This window comes from Pan paniscus, chromosome 2, assembly GCF_029289425.2.
Source record: "Pan paniscus chromosome 2, NHGRI_mPanPan1-v2.0_pri, whole genome shotgun sequence".
Taxonomy (NCBI): domain Eukaryota; kingdom Metazoa; phylum Chordata; class Mammalia; order Primates; family Hominidae; genus Pan; species Pan paniscus.
The window spans coordinates 138,088,649-138,107,658 of NC_085926.1; the positions used below are offsets into that span (position 1 = coordinate 138,088,649).

The 19,010-nt window shown below is 40.2% G+C and overlaps 1 protein-coding gene across 1 annotated transcript in view; it reads left to right on the top strand.

Annotated features, from left to right (window-relative positions):
- Positions 1-19,010, top strand: part of CLSTN2 (calsyntenin 2) — a 640,674-nt gene that overhangs the window by 240,080 nt on the left and 381,584 nt on the right. Inside the window, exon 2 of the mRNA XM_034957513.3 lies at positions 2,363-2,485. Within this exon, the coding sequence (XP_034813404.1) occupies positions 2,363-2,485 (123 nt within the window). The remainder of the gene's footprint in view (positions 1-2,362; positions 2,486-19,010) is intronic.

Sequence of the window (19,010 nt, forward strand, 5' to 3'; positions counted from 1 at the left end):
ATCCAGGCATTTCCATACATGTTCTGAAATTCAGGTGGAGGTTTCCAAACCTCAATTCTTGACTTCTGTGCACCCGCAGGCTCAATGCCATGTGGAAGCCACCAAGACTTGGTGCTTGCACCATCTGAAGCCATGGCCTGAGCTCTATATTGGCCCCTTTCAGCCATGGCTGGAGCAGCTGGGATGCAGGGCACCAAGTCCCTAGGCTGCACACAGCTCAGAGGTCCAGCCCATGAAACCACATTTTTCCTTCTAGGCCTCAGGTCCTATGATGGGAGGGGCTGCCATGAAGACCTCTGAACATGCCCTGGAGACATGTTCCCATTGTCTTGGGGATTAACATTGGGCTTCTCGTTACTTATGAAAAATTCTACAATTGACTGGAATTTCTCCTCAGAAAATGGGATTTTCTTTTCTATCGCATTGTCAGGCTGCAAATTTTTCTAACTTATCTGCTCTGTTTCCCTTTTAAAACTGAATGCTGCAAATTTTTCAAACTTGTCTGCTCTGTTTCCCTTTTAAAACTGAATGCTTTTAACAGCACCCGAGTCATCTCTTGAATGCTTTGCTGCTTAGAAATTTCTTCCACCAGATACCCTAAATCATCTCTCTCAAGTTCAAAGTCCCACAAGTATCTAGGGCAGGGGCAAAATGCTGCCAGTCTCTGCAAAAATATAACAAGAGTCACCTTTGCTCCGGTTCCCAACAAGTTCCTTTTCTCCATCGAAGACCACCTCAGCCTGGACCTTATTGCCCATATCGCTATCAGCATTTTGGGCAAAGCCATTCAACAAGTCTCTAGGAAGTTTCAAACTTTCCCACATTTTCCTGTCTTCTTCTGAGCCCTCCAAACTGTTCCAACCTCTGCCTGTTACCCAATTCCAAAGTCACTTCCACATTTTTGGGTATCTTTTCAGCAATGCCCCACTCTGCTGGTACCAATTTACTGTATTAGTATGTTTTCATGCTGCTGATAAAGACATACCCCAGACTGGGCAATTTACAAAAGAAAGACGTTTAATTGGACCTCTTACCATCCTGTCTTACATGGATGGCAGCAGGCAAAGAAAGAATGAGAAAGCCGTAAAAGCGGAAACCCCTGAGAAAACCATCAGATCTTGTGAGACTTATTCACAACCACGAGAACAGTGTGGGGGAAACCGCCCCCATCATTCAATTATCTGCTACTGGGTCCCTCCCACAACATGTGGGAATTATGGGAGTGCAATTCAAGATGAGATTTGGATGGGAACACAGAGCCAAACCATATCACTGGGAATCTGGGAACAAAAACTTATTGTCTCACGTTTATGGATGCCAGAAATATGAAATCAAGGTGTTGGCAGGTCCAGGTTCCCTCTGAAGGCTCTAGGAAAGGCTCCGTTCCAGGATTCTCTCCTAGCTTCCTGTAGTTCCTTGGCCTGGGGCTGCACAACTCTATTTTCACATGAGATTCTCTCAGTATACATATTTCTGTGCCACAATTTTCCCTTTATACGAGTACACTAATCATATCGGATGCGGAACCACCCTAATGACATTTTAAAACTTGATTACCTCTGTAAAGATTCTATTTCCCAATAATTCACATACTGAGATTCTAACTGTTAGGATATCAATGTATTTTTTTTATGTAGATGACACAATTCAACCCATAAAATATATTCGATATGTATTTTCAGTGTATTAATTGTTCATTGGTTAATATTTAATTCAGCTAGTCAAATTATTGAAGAACAATTTAAGTTACCAATAATTTAGACCACTGAGATACACAGTTTTTAAATGATCAGAAAATATTCAAATATCTGTTGTATCTTTGCATATATAATGATATTTATACGTGTGTGTATACATGTATACATGTATTTAAAATGCAGTAACTTCTAATGATGGATCAGATTTGGTTGAGGTCAGAAAGCTGAGCATACATAGTAGTAACTGCTAGTTTATTGAGTGACAAAGGACTTTAACTCTGAAACATCTATTAATAGATGGTAGCATTACAGAATTAAAGCTTTCAATCAGTTCTCAATAATATCTATCTATACTGGGTATCCAGACATACAAATAATGGGATTTTGACGAGGTGAAGAATCCATGGTCTTAGAGGCAAAACAAACAGTGTTTGATAGTCAATGCTGTCTCTCACCTTCTGAGTGCCTTGGGTGAGGTGTTGAACCTCTTCCCGCACTTCTCTGAAGCTTTTCTGGGTTTAAAATGGGATTAACATGTTGCATGTCTCTCATGGGATTGTTGGATGAGAGCCTATGATTGGGCAAATATACAATCTTAATAATACATTATTATGGGTTTGTTATTTAAATAATGATCCTTTTTGTTTTTCCCCCCTATTTTCTAGTCAATAAGCACAAGCCATGGATCGAGACTTCATATCATGGAGTCATAACTGAGAACAATGACACGGTCATTTTGGACCCACCACTGGTAGCCCTGGATAAAGATGCACCGGTTCCTTTTGCAGGTGAGATTATGGCTTCGTACGGCTGGGCATGGCTCACTTTGAAGATGTGCTGTGAAACCTCCACAAAGCCCAGAATATGGCTTTATAGCTATTGTCACCACCCTGTGCATCTCTAGATCAGCCTGTGATGTTAAAGCTGTATGCCTCTTATTTCTGGGATGGATTCTGGCTATCCTTATGTTTTTGTTTGTTTGTTTTTTCCTTCATGTTGCCTCCAGTGCAAGACCCTTGTTTCTTCTTCTTCTAAGGAGTGGTAAATTGCTGAAGTGGCCTGTGGAGTTGGAGAAGTTGGGCTAGTAAGGTTCTTAGGGGAATTTTACCCATAGAGAGATGACCTATTGGCCGACTACCCACATGTAACTGATAAGTGGAGACTCATAGCTTGGTACATTGGCAAGAGAAAAGAGAGAGAAAAAAAGACCAGGAAATATCTGCTAAGAGTGGCACAGGGTCTTGTCCTTGAGCTTCCAAGTGGGTGTGTCTCTGCAGGAGGAATCCCAAGGCAGTGCCATATTTCCCTCTTGTGGCTAGAGAGCCTCTCACTATCATCAAGGCTACCTCTGTTTCCTCCTCGGACCCTCTTCAAGGGGTAGGCCCCAGGAGGGGTGAGTGAGGAACTCGGCTATGCTTCATGCTTCCATGGATTTTGGCAAAGAGAAGGGACTGGTCATGGCAGTGGGAGGAGGGATTAGACAAAGGATTTCTGAAGATGCCTGCATCATGAGTAATATTGTTAACATTTTATAACTGTCCAGAGAAAGACAGGAAATTTAATGAAGGTTTTCAAGATTTCTAGAAGATTGCTTTATGATAGATGGGTGCCAGGCTGAGGTTTTCACCAGGATGAAGTCTATTTTTTTCTGACAGTTTGCCTGCTACATTATGAGCTGCTTGGGCAGAGAAAAGGGGGTTCCTTTGCACTTCTAAGAGATAAGCTTTGTGAAGACATCTTTCATTATGGAATATTATAAAGTATGGAGCGAGAAGGTAGTTATATTAAATGGGGAAATTCAGTATTATGTGAAGATAAACCCATAAGCATTCTTGCAAAGAGTGAGGGAGATACTCTATTCTCAGAAGAAAGCTTTATTTTATGTAGAATGAAAACCACTAAGGGTACCTGTGACTTCCGTGATGTTTAGAATTGAGGCATTTCCATACATTTCCCAATCACCCTTAGAAGTCCCAGTTTTACCAAAGGCCTGTTGGAAGTATAAACTCCTTGCAGTCTTTACCACAAAAGATGAAGTATCTTCCCTAAACCTTCTTTGCCAGTCTAGGAAGACTCTAACACATCCCTTTCTTGGACATAGCTAATAATGGTATTAGTCAGTAATTATCAGCAACCCCCAGAAATGAGATTTTTAAACAAATATTAGTAAAAATGTTTGGGTCATGGAAATGTTTGGTTTATTATGCACTTAAAAAAATAGATGCCAGATATAGTGACTCATGCCTGCAACCCCAGCACTTTGGGAGGCTGAGGCAGGAGAATCATTTGAGGCCAGAAGTTCAAGACAAGCCTGGGCAACATAATCAGAACCCATCTCTACAAAATAATAATAATAATAATTAGCTGGGCATGGTGGTGCATGCCTGGTCCTAGTTTCTCAGGAAGCTGAGGCAGGAGGATCGCTTGACTCAAGGAATTTTAGATGGCTGCTGTGAACTCTGATTGCACCAACTGCACTCTATCCTATGTGACAGAGCAAAAAATAAATAGAAACAACATTTAGAAATTGAGAGATTTAGCATAAAAATGCAGGATTATGGTTTATCTTGATAAATCTGAAATACACAGCTGAATAGTGGCTTTCCTTTTTCCACTGAGCATGAACCCCTCACTTCCCTCATCCCCTTTCCTCTCAGCCTATATGCAGAGGCCCTTCCACCAAGAAGATCCTCTCATTCACCTTTCCATCTGAACATATGACCCCTCTTTCAAATATGACAGAGAAAACTAAAAGACAAACAGGAAGTAATCAGATGACATGAAGTCATTGCAGTGTCCTGAGGCTGGCACTTTAAAAGATGAGCAATGTGTCTGATTGTATGTCTGCCTTTAATGTCCTGTTCTCTTCTAATAGTGAAAGGGAAACCGAAGTCGTTGAATAAGCTGTTCTACAGTAAAGTTATAAGCTCTCTAATGTACAGACCACAATAGAAAAAAAAATACCTCAAGCAAATCTGATATTTGAAAGTTTGGACTTACAAAAGGTTATTTAAGTTTGTTGGTTATAGGGCCGAAGAAGAATTAAATGTTTCATCTGAAGACTCACAAAAGGATTTCCTTAAGTCAGAAACCCACCAAATGCCTTTAAACTTGAATTAGTATTCTGACCATTAGATGCACCCACAACTGTTCAGACACTTCTTGAAACCATAGTTTCCTTCTAAGCCAAGTCTTGAGTAGTTATTTCCATTTAAAGACAACTTCTATACTTCTATGATTTGCAGCTGCCTTAAAAGAGTCTAGCTTAATGCATCAAGATATAATCCTCTGAGCTCTTAGGAGTAAAAAATAAAGGTGGTTTTAGAATGGCCAGAGCTATTTTTCTCAGTGTTATTTATGATCAGCTCTAAGACAGGACACAGGCACTAGCCATCCATCCATGCCGCAGGCGTTTATTTTAAAACATTTATCTTAAAAAGAAAATACCGAAGATTTATTTCAGATCCCTATTGTTCTCATAAAATTGAAAAATTCATATCTGCCAACTCCATCACTCCTCGAAGTCAACTGAAGCTTTTAGTCCTAGCTTATCAGCTGCTTTTGTATTGTGTGTCACTTTTCCCACCCCTTTCCCAGTGGTCTTTATTTCTCATTTAGCCCAGGAGGTAGGTTCTAAGCTTTGTGGAAAACAATTTCATCCATACCATTTGTGCTCTTATTTCTCTTATCTGTCTTCCCCTTTAATTTTTTTTAAGAAAAATGTTTTACACATAGATTCTGCCATCTTACACATATCATTTAGAATCATACATGATCTCACGTGATTTTCATTTAAATAAATATTATGATTGCATTTTGTATATAAGTGCAAAATTCAAAGATTTAACATAGCTTTTATGGTATATCTCCTGATTATGACAATAACAAGTGAGATATACAAGTATTTATTGTAGAAACTGTGGAAAATACAGTGAAACACACAGTAAAAGCATGAGGTATATGTTTTCATAACCCCAGAAAGGCTCTTTTAACATTTTAGTATATTTCCTTCTTGTCATTTTTCTACCTTTTTTTTTTTTTCAAAAATTGTGATCATGCTGGGTGCTCATGCTTGTAGTCCCAGCACTTTGGGAGGCTGAGGAGGGGAGGATTGCTTGAGCCCAGGAGTTTGATACCAGCCTGGGAAACATGGTAAGATCTTGTCTCTACAAAATAATAATAATAATAATTAATAATTAGCTGGGTGTGTTGGCACATACCTATAGTTCCAGCTACTCAGGAGGCTCAGGTAGGAGGATCAATTGATCCTAGGAAGTTGAGGCTGCAGTGAGCTGAGATTGTTCCACTGCACTCCAGAGCAAGACCCTATCTCAGAAAAAAAAAAAAAAAACTTGCTATTATACCTCATTTTGAATACTATACCTTATTTTTTCACATTAACGAAAATTTGCCATTTTATTACATATTTTTCTGAAACTTTTTAAATGACTACATGATTTCCTATTTAATGAGTGTTCTAGAGTTTACCATTCTCTGACTGGCAGTTTGTCTATTTCCAATTCTCTTTTATTATAACATGTGTCCACATTTCAGATTCTGTTGTTTGGATGGATTTCCAGAATTTTAGTTGGCCAAACATTTTAAAGGTTGTAAAACATGTTAAATTGCTTTCCAGAAAAGTTGTATGAGTTTGCAGTTTCATTCACACCACCCAAGTCGCTCAGTCCCTGGCCCTCATAAGGTTCATTCTGATGGTGTGATTTAGTAGTAGCCTTGCTGTCATCATCTGTAAAAGAATATAAGCTTTCCAGGGCTGTTTGTTGTTTTGATGAAATTTAAAGAGTGTCTATGACACATCTTGCAATGATTCAAGATATAGGAGAAGTTTAATAAATTTGCGTTTCTTATTCCATACCCTCCTCCCTGCCAGTTGGCAGGGGAGATAACTAACTCAGAGAGGCTAAGCAACTTGCCCAGAATCCCAGAACAGGCTAGCCTGGGGTTGAATCTAGAACCAGGGCTTCTCAGCACTTACTCTAAGTTCTCTTTCCCTGTGATGTTTCCTTTTCATCTCTGCCCCACCTGATTAGTAAAGTGCTGATGCTCAGTCAGTGAAACCTCCCTCAGACTTCAGTAAAGTCCACTAGACTTGTCTCAATTCTTAACCCAGTGTCTGAGCTCTGTAGATTTGACCTTCTTAGAGAATCAGATACAGAAAAGAAAATCCTCGAGTAATAATGAAAATCCTGTCCGCTGCATGGCAAAAAATGATAATGAAAGCAAGCTGGGCACACCATGAACTTATTAATTTCTACCTGTGCCCCACCGAGGCCTGTTAGGAAACTGTAGAGACTTTTAAATTTGAAGGGAATTAGATTGCCTTTCAGAGATGATAGAACTGCTCATTTGTCTACATTGGGCCAGTCTGGACTTGTCTTTTATAAGGACAGGGCTGCAGAGAATGATCAGGCATAATTGGCTGACTTCTCAAGCTGGGTGACTCTCTGAGGGCTGCCCAGAAAATTGCCTGGGACGTGATTTGGCCTGGTTTTGATTAGCTGATTACAGTGCTGGTTGCAGCTGGGAATGCTCTTTCATACATGGTTAACTGTTTGTCCTTTTGTTCAGGGCCTGCTAGTGTATCTGCCTCCTTATCTTTGGACCTGCCTCAGGGTCTTGTTCATGCCTCAGGCCCTATAGGTGCCTGATGGCAAAGACCCTCCCACAGGGATTGGGATAGACCCTTGGCAAAGCCTCTCCCACATGCTTGGGATAGCCATGTGTCTTATAGTGAGAAGGGAAGGCAGACATTGTGAATGGTCACAGGCTTTGGCCCAAACTCACATAGGCTCTGCCACTTACTAGCTGTATGATCTCAGATAAGTCACTGAACTACTCTGAGGGACAGTTTCCTTATATTTAAAATGGGGGTAATCATAGTACCCACTCCTGGTGTTAATATGTAGATTAAGTAAGATACTAATGCAAAGTGCCTAGAGCTCTCTCTGGTAGCCAGTAGACACCCAATAAATCATAGTTGTGATAATCATAGCAATGATAATAATGAGGGTAATCAGAGTAATTGAAATTTGTATTATTATCAGTAAGCCACAAGTGTTTGATTCACTTGGGTTGATTACAATAGTGCAATTATAATCTGTGATTTTTTTTAAAAAAGAGAAAAGTTTTGAGTTTGTTCTAAGGCTTGATCACCCATTTGTACTGTCAAGGTATGTTGCCTAGATTGTTGGGTAGTGTAATGGTGTGGGACAGTCAGTTAAATAATGTAAGGGAAAATAGCTTGAAAATTGTTCAGGATTCTACAAATAAATATCAGTTAAGAATAAATTTTCTTACATTCTACCTATAATGTATCCCTATGGAATAATCTATTAGTTGAAAGATACAGTTTCAGACTGTTGCAAACCATGTGTCCTTTTATTACACACACACACACACATACACACACACACACACACTTATGTCCAAACCTTACCAACCTTGGGGAACAGGTAGGTCAGCTATTATGATTCTGTTTTGCAAATGAAGACATTGAGGCTTTGGGAAATTTCAAATACTGTTCAAGCTTACCTAGCCAGGATGGATCAGCCCTGCCACTCAGTTCCATACTCTCAGACTCCAAGTCCTGCCTTCTTTCTCCTCTGCCAATTTTCCAGTGTGTAGGACTTATCTCATTGGAAGTACAAGATTTACATGATACACAGATATAGCATTAAAGAGTGCTGGATCCCATGCTGAGTGAGTCATTCCCCTTTAAATTCTCTTTCTGATCACGTCCAGGAGAAAGGTGCAGCTTGGGAGGTTCAAGACATCTTCAACACCACTCAAATACTTGCTAATCTCTCTTTTTGACAAAGAGGAAGCAAGTTATATCACCAAGCCTTCAGTAAGCAACAACATCAAGCTAGAATTTTAATAACATTCGGTTGTATTTTATTTAGGTTATTCTCTATTCAAGGCAAGGATTGCTGGCTTTTCATTTTAGTCATTCTCTTTTAAAATAAATGCACTCGAGTTTTTAAAAACACCAAATTAAAAAAAAAAGTAAACTAATATTTAAGCAGTTTATGGAAGCAGCAAAAATGATGAAAGAGGTCTGTGAGTGAGAACCACGTGGGATATTGTGGAATAACCACATCAGGACCTCATTTCCCTATCCAGCGCCTTCAGGATCATGGGCACAGGACCCAGCCTTCTTCAGTCTGTCCTGCCCCACAGCTCTCTGAGCTCGGGCCTCGCAGCAGAGATGCCATCCACATTAATCTCACAGTAGATGTGCCTTTGCATTCCAAGCTGGTTTGTTTGGGGGCCATTCCTGAGGACCAGAAGGCAGGGTGTCCCCTGGTATCCCACTCTGCTTCCCACCCAGTCATGAGGCTTCAGCCAAAGGTCAATTCTTCACCCTCCCTGCAGAAAATCAGCTTCAGACCTATCTGGAATCCACCATCTGGGCTACTGCCTCTCACCTACAAGATTCTATTGTGTACTTCTCCATCATATTCTGTGCTCAACCTTGATGCCCCAGTTCTGTCCATGGCATCCTGATTGGAAGGAGTTTACTGGCAGTAGCTGGGGACCTGTGAAGATGGGCATACACAGCTCCTTCTGTGCTGAGTGGTCAGAGACAGGCTCTGAGGGCACAAAGCCCATGGAGGAAAGCTGAAGAGGTTGCCTCAAGGGGATGGCTGGAGGAGGGACTAAGAGCCAGAGTACAGAGGAAGGATGACAGGTGCAGGCTTCAGTGAGCCAAGAAGAGGGTAAAAGGTCCCAGGTAAATATCTACAGCAGGGACCATGGGTTTCATGGTCTGATTGATGGTAGAAGGTGAGGGATGGGGTCAGCAAGGCCTGTCACACCCATGCACCAGTGACCCTTACCGAGAGCTTTTGGACTTTCTTAATAAGAAGACTATTGATAGATCCTGCTTTAGGCCAAACTAATGTTTAGGGGACAATCAGTGGATACTTTTGGGCCATTTTCCCTCATTAAGGTTGAAAGGGGACACCCAGGGAGACAGACTATCCTGGTTTGCTTGGAAAGGAAGGATTTCCTGGGATGTGTGACTTCTAGTGCCCAAACCAGGAAGGTCCTCGTAAACCAGAGTGAGTTGGTTTACCAGAGGAGACATGTGGAGTTTCACGTTAGAACACTTGAGCACTGGCACTAAGAGATTGCTTGAGAGAAGCAGTTGAATGTAGGAATTTCAAGTTTTCTGGGACTCTGAGTTAATGACAATACTGTACTAAAACAAGATGAAAAGTGAATAATGAAATCAATAGTAATAGCAGATCTGGTGCCAGCCTATATACTAACTGTGCAAATTAGAAACAGGTGCCCCTTCTTATAGATGGACACTGTCTCACTCCAGAGCCCATGGCTTGGCAAGTAGAGAAAAAAGTGGATTTCTGCCCCTACTTGCCCCCTGGGCCATACATCATCGTACTGAAAACAACTTGTACACAACAGCACTGAAAATTAGCTAATGTTTATACACACCAGGCATTATTTTGCACACACTATATCATTATTTTAACAACAATCCTCTGAAATGGGCATTATTATTATTTTATAGGAGAGACCGATGTTAAGTCAGATTATATAATTTGCCAAGAACACAGTAGTAATCGTGAAGTTGTAATTTCAGCCCAGATGTCTGCAAGTATTGCTGTGCAACAACCACCCCAAAACTTATGAGCATCAAACAACAACCATTACTTCTTTCTTATCGGGCAGCTTCCTGCTTATTGGGCAGCTCTGCTTGTCTGAGCCAGGCTCAACTGATCTCGGTTGGGCTTGTTTATGTCTCCACCGGCTGTTAATGAGTAGGCCGTAGGTTGGCTGTTCTGTATGGTGACTTTGGCTGGGATGACACTGTTCTCCGTGTGTTCTTCCAGCAGGCTACCCTGAGCTTATTCCTTAAAGTGCAGAAATGTAAAAGCACATTGGCAAGCAGCTACTTATGACAAGTTTGTTACTGTCTGTATTAGTCCATTTTCACACTGCTATGTAAAGAACTTCCCTGAGACTGGGTAACTTATAAAGAAAGAGGTTTAGTTGACTTACAGTTCTGCCTGGATGGGGAGGCCTCAGGAAACTTAAAATCATGGCAGAAGGGGAAGCAGACATGTGGTAGCAGGTGAGAGAGAGAGTGAAGGAGGAAGAGCCCCTTATGAAACCATCAGATCTCATGAGAACTCACTATCATGAGAACAGGATTGGGAAAACCACCCCCATGAGCCAGTCAGCTTCCATTAGGTCCCTCCCTTGACCCTTGGGGATGACAATTCGAGATGAGATTCTAGTAGAGACACAGAGCCAAACCATATCACTGTCCCACTGGCTAAAGCAAGTCTCATAGCCAAGCCCAGAGTCAGTGCAGGAGTGGACTACTAAAGGGCGTGGGGGGTAGGGTCATCAATGCCATCATTTCATCACAGCTCAACTGTAGGTCAAAATTATTCATACCCCTATTTCATGTAAAACATGCTCATCCCTATTCTAGAGACCCCCAAAATGTATCTAATCATGGCATCTGGCTTAAGGATCAATATTTTGTGATCCTTATCAGAACTGGATGCAGCTCCTCTTGATCCAGAGGCCGATAAATGACAAATTTTCTTCCCGCACATATACACCACGGGAAGGAAAACTCAGTAAGACTCCCACTCCAAGAGGAGAAGAATGGGAGGCACATAGCTACCACTGGTGTGGCCCATAGCAATTCTGATATCCTGCTGGAAAAATGTTGCCGGTACCCCCCAATTTTAAGAGTGATTCTGCTCCTTAAAGTGGGCTCCCCTGTTTATTGTTCTCTGCTGCTCCCTGTTAAGCTCTTTCATCATCATTTGGTTTTATTTGCTATATCCCAAGTCCAGGGGACTTGGCAAGAGTCTGAAGAATCCTCCTGAGTTCAGGATCCTGGGCTTAGTCCCTAAGAAAACTCTTTTCATTCATCTTCACATCAGTGGCTGACTCTGTCCAGCCTCAGTGCAAGACAGTGGTTCAAACCTGGAACTCCAAAGTCAGGGCTCTTTATACAATGAATCAGGAAAAACAAAAAATAAAGAACAAGACCCCCAACCACCTTTCCTTTTTTCTATTGGAAGAACACTTTAGAAGACTCAACAAGCTCCAAGCTTAAAGACATTCTGGGATATCAGAGAATTTAAATCAATGGCATGCTTCATCGACAAGTAATGATGCAAACACATTATGGTATTTTCTCTGCTCACTGCCCCAGTGGTCAAATTTCAAGCCCCATGACCCAGCCCACCTGACCAACTGTGATTGGGCCAGGGGTGGGCACCTGACCCAAGCTGCAATGTAACTTGCTAGCTGGATTGAAAAGATCAAATAGTGCAATTGGCTTCCTGTTTGAATGCTGAGAGGTTAAAAGGATGGGGGTGCAGGGCAGATGGAGATGGTGGGGGGCACGTGGGGAAGGGGGCAACTGTTGCAGGTGAAGCTTCCATAACATGCTCAAACTGCAGTTAGGAGTACCCTGTCAGCAGAGTGAGGGGAGGACAGTGGTCTCACAAAAGCAGATGTGCCCAGATGGGAGGGAGTGTGTGGTCCCTGAAGGGAATGATAGCCTCAGTTGCTGAGTGGTCCTGGTGTCATATTGATCCTGAATTTCCACAAAATCATCTTTGTTGTTGCACTTTTATCCACTCTATCTCTTGAGATGGGTGAGTAAGAATAGCTCTGTCCTTGGAAACCAAAGAGGCCTAGTGAAAACCACCTGTTATATAGTTTACTGTGTTAAGGGGACATGGGGCATCATTAAAGCTGAAGAAGAGTGAAAGACCCAAGAAAGCTCAGATAAGATGGCAGCATAGAGAAGAACGAACTGGGAATTTGAAAACATTGAGGAAATCGTCTTTTAAAAAGACATAACTGGCAATCATCACAGCAAAATCAATGATATTGAGAACCAGCTCCTACTGCCAGTAATTGGACTGCTTAATAACAAGCTTAGAAAAGTTAATACCAGTTCAAATTTCTCCTCCGGAAGCCATTTCTGTGGCTTACTGCAGTAGCCATATTGAATAGTCCTGGAATTGGAGCCCACCACAAATATTAATTATGAACATGAATTTTTAAGGTTAATGGTTTTACTTTAATGGGAATTTGGGGCCTCTGAAAGTCCTAAATGTCTCAGTGAACTTGTTTGAGATCACAAACCAAAGAACAAGAGTGCAACCAGACATTTATAGTTTATTCTGCTTGGCAGAGTGTCCAGAGTGAGATCACTGAATACCTTGGCATGAGTTCAGAGCTTGATTTTATTATCTTGTAGCTGCCTGTAATCACAGATGAGGCATCAAAGGCCAGCTGTCCCCCATGAACCTTGACAGTCTATATAAACTAATTACTTCTTTATGAGCCATCCTTTCAGAGGTTTGAAGAGAGGGCCTATTAAGCCAAGTTCAATATGATCTACAAACTTTAAAAATTATTATTTATCTAAGTTATAGTGCTGGGCCACGGTAAGTGACATCATTTGCAATGGTTGGCTTGAGTGGCTGTGACTTCATTGAAATACAATTTGTGTATTTTTTTTTAATGGAAAGGTGAATCCCAGTGTGTTAGGGTTTCTTTCTGCTCATTAATGATACCAATAGCAAATTTTGAAGAGCAAGGAGTTAAAAAAACAAAACAAACAAATTTGGGAAGTGAGGGCACAGAGGCACATGAGCAAACGGCTTTTTTTCTAACTCTACCAGGCTGTCGGTTGCAAGGGGAAAATCTTTATTCTCTTTGTCCCCAAATCCACTGCATGGCCCTTGGCCCTTTCCTTTTTTTGTGCCTCTCCCTTGAAGTCTCTAAAGAGGTGAGACACCAGGTATAACACTGCAGCCTGCCCTCTGCTACTCCTTGGGCCATTCCTCTCGGCTGCTATTCCCTGTTGCCTGTCATGTCTGCACTGAGGCTGCCTTTGCTGCTCTGTCTCCCTGAGATGAGCCTCCACACCAGCCTCATATGTGGCAGGCTGGCCATACCACTGGGGTGTATGCTCTCAGCCTCTGCCTCTTGGTGACCACTGCCTGCCTCTGGATGCTTGTTACTATAATGCTGTCCTCACCAGCCCACCCTGATCCTGACATACCCCTGGATCATGCTGACCTCCCTTAATCGCCCCTCTCCCCAGCAAGGAGGAAAAGGCCCTTCTCTTCTGGCCTACTGTTGCTCAGGAGCTCCATCAGAGATGTTGTTTGAACTCTTAGTGATACTGTTCTTTCTATAATCTCATAGTCTTTCCTTTTCAGAGAAGGCTTGATGCTCCCAGGTTTTAGGTCTGAGTGATATATTCAAATACAGGCCTGAGCTGTCCTGTGGTAGGTAAACTTCCACTCAAGTCTCTGCTGCTGATTCTGACCTCTGCCTTCTCAATTGTTTCTCATGTGTAGTGCTTTTCTTTTCTCTCAAGAGCTGATATTCCTGGCTTTCATCTGGTTTGCACTGTATCTGTCCACTCACTCCTCCTCTCATGCCCACATTCAGTTCATCAGACATCATTATAAATGTATCAACTTGATTTACAAGAGGGCACTGAGCCAAATGCAACCCAACGTGGAGTAGTCAGACAGCAGGGGAGTGCTGAGATGGGCCATATAATTCCACCTGCTCCATATCAAAGTCTCACTTCCACCCCACCCAGGACTTGATATCAGCACTGATCAAAGGAATCCTTGAGTAGCATTCCTTTGGCTTCCATCCTCATGGCCACAGGTCCTGAAGTGCTCTCCTCTGTCCCAGCACTTGCCACAGTGGAGTGTACTTGTCTATTTGTGAGCCTGCCTTCTCACTAGTCTTAAGGCAGTTTCTGAATCCATTTTGTGTTTCTAGCACTGAGCACTGAGTAGGTGCTCAAAGTTTGTTGAATGAATGAATGATAGATTGTTACATTACATGCTTAAGCTGACCTTTCACCTTCTATGCTTTGGCGTGTTTGCTCCTGGGCTCAGTCCCGAATTCGGCAGCACTTGCAATGCAATCTATTTCAATGTCTGCTCCCCCTACCAAAGCAGGCTTGTTTATCCTTATGTCCTAGCACACCAGTTAGCTTAGAAGTTCTCAGTAAATATTTGTTGATTTGAATTGAAAAGGACTGAGTGGCTTACAACCTACCACTAAGAAGCATGGTGGTAGGGAGAGAAGGGCATGCCTCATCCTGATGCTTACATTGCACCCTGCAGGGGTTAATCCCAACTCCTCGTGGCCCTCTGGTTACTTGGAGCAATGCCATCCCAGCTGGTGTGCTTCCCAGATCACCATGCACATGCTTAAGGTAGCCCAGTGAAGGAAGAGGCCTGGCTAGGGTAAGTCTGGACTAGAGGGGACTGTGGTGATTCAAAGAGGAAACAGAGCAAGGAAAGAGACTGATGCTACCTAGCATTGGGTGATTATTTTTTAAGAAGGTTGTTTTTTAAAAAATTAAAATTCTTTATTTTGAGGTAATTACAGATTCATATGCAGTTGTAAGACATCATACAGAGAGATTATGTGTATACCTTACTCAGTTTCCCCCAGTGATAACATCACGCAAAGCTATGGTAAAATATCACAACCAAAATATCGATATTACTGCAGACAAGATACAGAGCATTTCTATCACAAGGATCCCACATTGCCCTTTTATGGCCATACCTACTCCCTCCCACCTACTCTCCTTAACCCTTGGCAACCACTTACCTGTTCTCATTCAGTAATTTAGTCCTTTTAAATATATGATATGAATGGAATCATACAGTAAGCAAACTTTTAGAATTGGCTTTTTTTCTCTTAGCATCATTTTCTGGAAATTCATCTAAGTTGTTGCCTATATGAATAGTCTGTCCTTTTTATTGTTGAGTGGTAGTCCATAGTATGGATACACCACACTCTTTTTAACCATTCCTTATTACCCATTTAGGGCTATTTTGAATAAAGCTGCTGTAAACATTTATGTACAAGTTTTTGTGTGAACATAAGTCTTCATTTTTCTGGGATACATGTCAGGAGTATAGTTGCTGGGTCATATAGTAGTTGCCTGTTAAGTTTTATAAGAAACTGCTGAAGTGTATTCTAGCTGTACCATTTTACTTTCCCACCGGCAGTGTATAAGTGATACAGTTTCTCTGCATCCACACCAGCATTTGATCTTGTCGCTGTTTTTTATTATAGTCATTTAGGTGTGTATGTATTATCTCATTGTGGTTTTAATTTGCATTTCTCTAATGGCTGATGATGTCAAATGTTTTTACATATGCTTATTTTCCACATGTATATCCTCTTCCATGAAATGTCTTTTGTTCGTTTTATAATTGGATTAGGATTTTTGTTATTTATATTCTTACGGTTGAGTTTTGAGAATTATTTACATATTCTAAGTACTAATTCTTTGTCAGATATGTGGTTTGTAAATATTTTAATTTTTGTATAAAGTAAAACACTTTTGTATAAAGTAAAACCTGTACAGCTAGGTTGAGACTCCTTTATTTGTATTTTTTGCCTATGGATATCTAATTCCTCCCTCATTCATTTGTTTAAAAGTTTATCTTTCCTCCATTGAATTGAACCTTGGTCAAAAATCAGCAGGGCATCGTCTGAGTTCATTGAAGCTGCCATAAAAAAATACCATAGCCTGAGTAAGCTTATAAGCAACAAATTTATTTCTCACCACTCTGGAGCCTGGGAAACTCAACATCAGAATACCAGCATTGTTGATTTCTGCTGAGGGCCTTCTTTCTCCTTCATGGATGTCACTTTTAGCTAAGTCCTCACAGGGTAGAAAGGGGAAGACAGCTCTCTAGGGCCTGTTTTATAAGGGACCTAATTTTACTTATGTGGGCTCTGCCCTCATGACTTAATGACCTCCCAAAGACCCCACCTCCTAATACTATCACCTGGGGGATTAGGTTTCAACATATGTAATTGCTGGGAGGACACACACATTCAGAGCACAGCAGGCATGTTGTATGGGTCTATTTCTGGATTCTCTTCTCTCATCCATTAATCTTTGTGTCAATGGCCCCACCAAAATTATATAGTCTTGATTACTGTGGCTATATAAGCCTTGAAATTGTGTAAATGGATTACTCTCAATTTTTTTTTTCAAAACTGTTTTAACTATTCTATTTCCTTTACCTTACCAAAAGATTTTAGGATAACCTCATCTATAGCTACAAAAAAAAAAAAAAAAAAAAAAAAAAGGCCTGCAAGGATTCTGATAGGGGCTGAGTTAAACATGTATAGCAACTTTAGGACGGTTGACATCTTACCTCGTTGTGTCTTCCAGTGCAGGGGCATGTTATATCTCTACATGTGTTTACATTTCTTTTCTTTCATTAGTGTTGTATAGTTTTAAATATATATTCCTGCACATGTTTTCTTATATTTATACCTAAGTATTTCATTTTTTGAGTGACTGTAAATAGTATTGTATTTTTAATTGTGTTGTATTTGCTATTACTGCTGACATATAGATGTACAATTTTTTTTATGTGTATGGTGCTATGTTTTATGTTATGCAACCTTGCTGAATTCAATAGTTCTAGATTTTTTCTTTCTGGTAGATTTCTTGGGACTTTCCATATGGACAATCAAGTCATGTGCAGTTTGGGAGTTTTATGTTTTCCTTTCTGATCCTTTGGGTTTTATTTCCTTTTTATTATCTTTATACTGACTAGAACTTCCATCATGATATTGAACAGAGGTGATGAGAGAAGATATCCTTGCCTTGTTCCTAGTCTCAGGGGAAAGCATATTCAGTCTTTCACCAGTAAATATAATGTTACCTGTAGAGGTTTTGTAAATGCCTTTTTCAAGTTGAGGCAGTTCTTTATTTTTGGGTTTCTGTGAGGTTTTTTTAAAAAGTATAAATGGGTGTTGATTTTGTCAAATACTTATTTCCTGCATTCATCAATATGAATATGTAATTTTTTTTAGTTTGTTAATATAATAACACTGATTGATTTTCAAATGTTGAATCAACCTCACATCCTTAGACTAAATCCTACTTAATTGTGGTATATCATTCTTTTATAGGTTGCTGATTTCTATGTGCTAATGTTTTAGTGAGAATTTTTTAATCCATATTTATGAGGAATATTAGTCTGTAGTTTTCTTTGTATTGCTATTGTCTAGTTTTATGTCAGAGTAATAGTACTTCATAAAGTGAATTGGGAAGCGTCCCCTCCTGTTTTCTGGAAAAGATTATGTAGAATTGGTATTAATTTTTCATTAAATGTTTGTTAAAATTCCCCAGTGAAATTCTCCATGACAGTGCTTTTAGGGGAGTTTTTAAATTATGAATTCAATTTTGTTCATAGTTACAGAGCTCTTCAATTGTCTATTTTATTTTGGATGGGTTGTAGTAGGTTCTGTTTTTCAAAGAATTGGTCCATTTTGTCTAAGTTGACAAATCTATGTGTTGACAAATTTATGTAGTTGTTTGTAGTATCCTTTTGATCTCTGGAGGATCTGTAATATCTGCCAGTTTGCTCCTGATATTGATAACTTATGTTTTCACTAGTTCATATTTAGTGCAGGTTTATCAAGTTTATAAATCTTTTCAAAGAAATAGCTTCTTATTTTATTGATTTTCTTTATTGCTTTTCTGTATTATTTCCTTCATCCTACTTGTATGGGCTTATTTTGCCCTTCTTTACCTAGATGTTTTAGGTGGGAGCTTTGATTATTGATTTGAGGTGTTTCCTTTTTTTAATGTTATAAATTTTCTTCTCATCACTGCTTTAGCTGTATCCCACAAATTTTGATGTGTTGTGTTTTTATTCAGTTCAATGTACTAGCTTATTTCCACTGAGACTTCTCTTTTGGCCCATGCGTTTAGAAGTGTGTTGCAAAGTTGCTAAATGTTTGGAGATTGTCCTGTTATCTCTCTATTATTGATTTCTAGTCTAATTCCACTGTGGTTCAGAAAGCATATTTTGTATGATTTCAATTTTTTTGAGGTTTACTTTATATTCCAGTATATAATCTATCTCAGTAGATATTCTGTGGGAACTTACTACAAATGCATGTTCTGCTTTTGTTCGGGTCTATAAATGTCGATTACATCCTGTTATTTGATGTTGAACTTTTCTGTATCCTAGCTGATTTTCTGACTAGTTCTATGAATTATTGAGGAACGGATGTTGAAATTTTACATTACAATAATGGACTTATTTCTCCTTTTAGTTCTACTAGTTTTTCTTCCCATATTTTGCACCCCTGTTGTTTAGAACATACACATTTAGAATTGCTGTATCATATTTGTGAAGTGGCCCTTTAATCATTATACAATGTCACTCTCTGTCTCCAGTAATTTTTTTTTACTCTGAAGTTTGC